This window comes from Opisthorchis viverrini, assembly GCF_000715545.1.
Source record: "Opisthorchis viverrini unplaced genomic scaffold opera_v5_28, whole genome shotgun sequence".
In the NCBI taxonomy this organism is placed as follows: domain Eukaryota; kingdom Metazoa; phylum Platyhelminthes; class Trematoda; order Opisthorchiida; family Opisthorchiidae; genus Opisthorchis; species Opisthorchis viverrini.
The window spans coordinates 2,318,926-2,324,337 of record NW_008751684.1 but is presented as its reverse complement, the minus strand read 5'-3'; the positions used below and the strand labels follow the sequence as shown (position 1 = coordinate 2,324,337).

The window sequence follows — 5,412 nt, the reverse complement described above, 5'->3', positions numbered from 1 at the left end:
TATATCCGCCCATTTTTTTCAGGGCAAGCGAAATGGCTCATGATGGAAACCTTCCGTGGGAAAGGGTCGTATGGTGCTGCGTGGGGAAAAGTGCAGAAACGTACAGCACTTGATGGACAGTAACAGTACTTCATTGTTTAATGCTGGTGCCCATCTCTGGGAGCTCACCCGCCAATCCCTTTCGGGTTTGCCTAGAATTTAAAGGCAATATACGGCTTTGCACATTTGTTTGTTTTCAGTGTTTGTTTCAAGTTACTCCGTGCGTGTCGTCGCGCCCAAGCATACGTTTCTCATAGGACAAAAAAATTTGAAGGAGTAAAATCGTTTTCACTAACAGTTTTAACTGAGCTGCGAAGTACCTCACATGGATACTACACACAATAGCATAAAAAGCTCATATAGTTCCGAATGAAAGTATTGATTTTTGTACCATATTTACTCCCACATATTTCTGAATAAATCTTCCTTGCTTAGTCGGCATGCACGACATTACTCCCCAAAATGAGTCATCCCGTGGAAAGGGAGCAATCGACGTCGCTTTCGACGGACCAGACGTTGGGCTGCGGCTGACAGGAAACGATGTTCCGCATTATAGAGGATCAGGTTAGTGAACAAACGCTCGACAGGGACTCTGAAGCTACATTGTTTTTAATGCATGTAAAGGTATGGGACCTAACATCAGCCAAATAAGGTAAAAGAATCAAAAGTGAGCGAACGAAGCCAAAATCGACTTACCTAGCTTCACTTCGTTGGCCGAAGTCAACAAAATATTTCCAGCTTTCATGTCTCTGTGAATAATGAGATTTTCATGGAGGAACTTGAGTCCAGCAAGCACTTCACGGGCGACAAACCGGATTTGCCGTTCACTTAGAGGCTTTTCAAGTGTAGTCATTATGGAGTCCAAAGCCCCACCATCACAGAGCTCCAAAAACATCTTAACCGACAAGTAAAATGTTGGTAAAGTGTGCGTACTAAACACAACATACCCAAAGCTTACTATCATAAATATACACCTCAAGGAGGGAGATAATATTAGGGTGTTTGAATTCTGTCAAAATATCAATCTCAACCATGAAATCCTCTAGAGCAACTTCTGAGTCGAATTCGACTTTTTTCAATGCGGTCAGCGTTCCACCTTTTCTCTGCTTAGCCTGAACACATTGTGCATGAGCACCAAGCAAGGTTGACTGGACTCACTTTGTAGACTTTGCCATATGCACCATCTCCCAATTCACCGATTACCTCCCAAACCTCATCAGGATCAATGTCCCTCCGAACTTTATCCAAGGAACTCTTCTTTTTGGCCTCATCTGGACCTTTTATTTTCTTAAGGAGACCCTTGAGGAAAGCCATTCCATCTGAAAACGTGCTGTAGTCACACCCCGGTTGGTCGGAAAATTCAGGATAAGAGAACACACTGAAACAGGATGATAAGGAATTCGTTAGTGCGAAGTACTGGAAAAAACTGTATATTGAACGGTTGTGAGCAATCTTCCACATAAAATACGAAGATAGCTTTCATCACCGACCCCACTGCGTTCATCGTTCTTCGCCAACACAGCATGCGTTGAACACTTGCAATTGCTTTTGCTTTTCAAAATCGATGCTTCCATGTTAAATCACCACTAACTCTGGATTGGGCATGGGAAACAACACCTTTCGGGTGACCCAGTATGCATAATATACGAGAGCTTCTGTCGCCGGACGCATCTTTCGATGAGAGTCCGCTGAACATAACCGAACGCCTGAGGATTCGTTGACATGTGCACGAATTATAGGTGAGACAATGGTTATTGAAAACCTGAAATGACTCGGTTTCGCTACCTGCAGGAGCTTTGCATCACAAGCATGCAGCGAAATAGCCCTGACTGAAGCTTTATACATATGTCCCCTTGGATTCAGAGACGGGCTATTTCGTTGCCAGCGCAAACGCGAACCGAGCTCTAGGGGCTCGTACATCAGCATCATCAGACACATTACAGTAAGTCACGTCACTAAAACGTCCCATAACCTCATGTACCACTTCTTGGAACGTAAATGGTGTGTTCACTGGATACACGTTCTCGCCATCATTATTGGAAACAATACACCAGTAGTACATGCTGGCGCTCAACTGCCATACAACCATAAAGGGAGAGAGTTACAGTAAGGAGTGTAAAGAAAACGGAGGGGATTCGATGCGAAGTCCTTTAAGGAAAACCATCACAAACAAGGTACCTATACACTTCAGCATCGGACCGAAGTAAAGCGCCATCGGCGGGATTAACTCATTGTTCTTTGGAAACCTCATCGAACCTAAGCCCAACGCACAACGATAGGCGAAATATGGCTAGACAGTCCGGCTAGTTGACAGCATGTGTGCCACTGGGATGGTTTGCGTACCACGTCCTGCAGGGTTTCCAACCAGCTAACAAGCAGGGTCACGTGTACCCCAGCCAGGACGGTACGAAGATGCCACAACACTCAGTTTGGTGGGACCGCTTTCATTTCACGTTGCCATTTTCATGGCCCGTTTCCCCGAACTTTTCACCAACAATATCTCGGAACAGAAAACAGCACGTCCTTCGTTAGACGGCAATTCAGCATACGCAGAACAGGCCCCAACCACCTCAATCTGGTGCGTTTAACCTGTATTGATCTGCATTTCCTGGGGCGTGACCTTATACTTCGTGAGTGTAAGGCGCTTAGTGAAGGACAAGATGGCCTTACTGGTGGTTGTTACCATGAACAAAGCCATCTCCTCAGGCATGCACTTAGTATTCAGGGGGTAAGGCCACGCTCATGAGCACGAAAACACCGAACTGACATCGGTCAGTCGATCCACAGACAGCTATGTTCTCTTCCCTTCTTTGAAGCCAAGGAAAATGTAATCCGCACATTCTGAGGTCAAAAGCCTTTTTGACAAAATTAGTTTAACTCCAGGCTTTTGAGGATCTTCCCAAGTTGTCTCATAATCACAAGGATTACGTAAGTGAATAAGAATAGAAGTGGGTATCTTTACAGAGGTTACTGAGTATATATTGTAGGTAAAAACGGGACGAAAATAGCAAGGTACGCGACAGCGTTGGAGCCGATGGCCTAATCGGTGCATTGACGGTGAGTGGTTCTGTTTGTGCGGTGTGGCAGAAATTGAGTGGTGTATCGGAGGCGATAGTTTGGATGCAAAACCGCCATTGACCGCATGACAGAGCCATCTGTCAGAATCACCAAAAATCGTCCGGCTGTAGCACTCTTTCAGTGCCTAGTTGCCATGCCAACTGAAGGAGGCACGAGGGTTGGGGTACTGCCAGGTTGTCCAAGGGTAACCAGGAGCAGTCAAGATGCTGAGGTTGGGTTCGAACGACGGATCTTCTGGCGCTTTAACCACTGAGCTATCTCAAGCTCCGAGTCACTAAAAACGGCATTGTCTTGTCCTGCGGTTTCCCATACGGGAAGGCGGTAGTTACCAGAGCGACTGAATTGACTGACAAGGGCTTTATTGCTTTGTTGTCAGATCATGGACTGACGACCATTCAACACAGGGCTGGGTGAAGAGGGCTCTACGAGGAAAATGTTCCCCTGCAGACGAAGCACATGACCTAGCCATTTGTGATCAGCTATCATCACCACCAGACGCAGTGACATCAGCGCTAATACTAATTTTTCACTGGTCAGCCTTTTTCCGAGGGGAACGGACTTCAGCGTTACTGGTCTGGTATTCCCACCAGACCTGTGCAATGCTTCAGGGGCACCTATGGACAAACACAAAGACTTCGGAGATCTTCAACGCGCAGCGGCTGTGTCCCATTCACAAAGTAGGACAGATCAAACCACAGCGCCTTACACTCTGTCCCTGACAGTCAAGCTCATATCACGTCGGCGTCGTAAATGACGGAGGTCAGCAAACGCTTAACTGGCCTTAACAATCCGGGGAGTGATTTCGTTTTTCGTCACCGGGATTTATACAGCTGCCCAGATAGACAAACTTATCTACCCCATCCATCGGTTCATCTTCAAGCATGGGTTTTAGGTTTGGATCTACTCACTCTTGCAGAAGTAATTCCCGACATAAAGCTGCTACCTTGGTGTGGTGGTCGGGCTTAAGTACTGCAGTGATCCCGCAAGCTTCACTGGCTGAACTTTCGTTCCACATGGTGCAACCACGCCAGGAAGGCCAAAGGAGAGCAGTCAGATCAAGAGCAGCGAGACCTCGTGTGACGAGGCGACCTGTTCTCTTTGATGGGAGTGTGGAGGCAGCAAGGTGTTCCCCCCGGGCGACCACCATGTCAATATTCATGGAAGCAGCGATGCTGACTGCTCCGAAGAAAGGATGCGTTAGCAAACGTCGGCCCTAAAAACCGCACACTGATCATCCAACGGTTGACTGTGAGCGCTGTCGAGTTATCCGGTAGAGTCGGAATACTTTTAAAGCCAACGCGTCTGGTACTGTTCACAAGAGATCTGCTGCGCGTAGCCGCATTAGGAGTGAGACACTAAGGCCTTACTCCTTGGACCTTCATAATAGGCCAACCGCATGCAACCGAGCAGGTCAGACTCTGGAGTCGTCGGCCCGGAAAAGGGTCCCGAAGGAAAACCCTATCGCGGGCAAGACTTTTGAGTCGGATGTTCAATATGGGGCACCTCAACCAAACCCACTTTCTCAGGGTGGGCAACCAGGAAGTATCGTTTGAGCGCACAGTTCTGCATCCACCAATAACCGTCCTCAACCACTTCCTACCACATGAGCAAACGTCGCTGGGTCATTTGACTGTCAGTTGTGTGACCGATGGGCCTTATGCAGCAGGCTGCGTAGTAACGATAAACGAAATAACACTCTGCAAAACCCACGAGATCCTTTCTACATAGGAGCTTTCAACGTCCGTACTCTACCTCAAATTTTCAGACCGGTAATGCTCGCTGAAACCTTACTATTTCTTAAAATTGATGTATGTTGTCTGCGAAACACGCATACAAGGGCCGAGTGAGTTACGCGTCTCAGAACGCCAAGGACATCATCGTCATCGACAGCATGATATTAGTGTTCAAGGCCGGGGCTGCGTTGCCATAAGGGCATTTAGGGTGTCTTAAAACCTGTCTTTGACGGCGCCGGAGCTACAGCCAGTTGGGGCGTCGACAGACACGATAAACAGAAATCTATCAACTTGTCGCACGTGAGACTCTTTTACAGACGTTGCCAGAAGAACCGCAGAGAGGCGAATATCAACAGACATCCAGTCAAGTAAGGACACTTCCGCCCGGTGACTTAGTGCGGTACCAACCTTCTAACATCCTGCCGCAGCAGCCTCTGGAGCACCGACATAAGAAAAAGTGCCTATTTGTAATTTTGGTGTATGCCACAAAGGACCGCAGTTCTGACGCTGAGGATACGTCCTATAGACAGCTTTCGACGCTTCCTAGTCGAGCAAGAGGCGC

General features: G+C 47.6%; 1 protein-coding gene across 1 annotated transcript in view; it reads right to left on the bottom strand.

Moving 5' to 3' along the window:
• Positions 1-5,210, bottom strand: part of T265_02360 (hypothetical protein) — a gene marked incomplete at both ends in the record, with an annotated part of 37,365 nt that extends 32,155 nt beyond the window's left edge. The window contains 5 exons of the mRNA XM_009166574.1: positions 736-934; positions 987-1,151; positions 1,198-1,417; positions 3,208-3,357; positions 5,071-5,210. Of these exons, the coding sequence (XP_009164838.1) occupies positions 736-934; positions 987-1,151; positions 1,198-1,417; positions 3,208-3,357; positions 5,071-5,210 (874 nt within the window). The remainder of the gene's footprint in view (positions 1-735; positions 935-986; positions 1,152-1,197; positions 1,418-3,207; positions 3,358-5,070) is intronic.
• Positions 5,211-5,412: the final 202 nt, after the last annotated feature.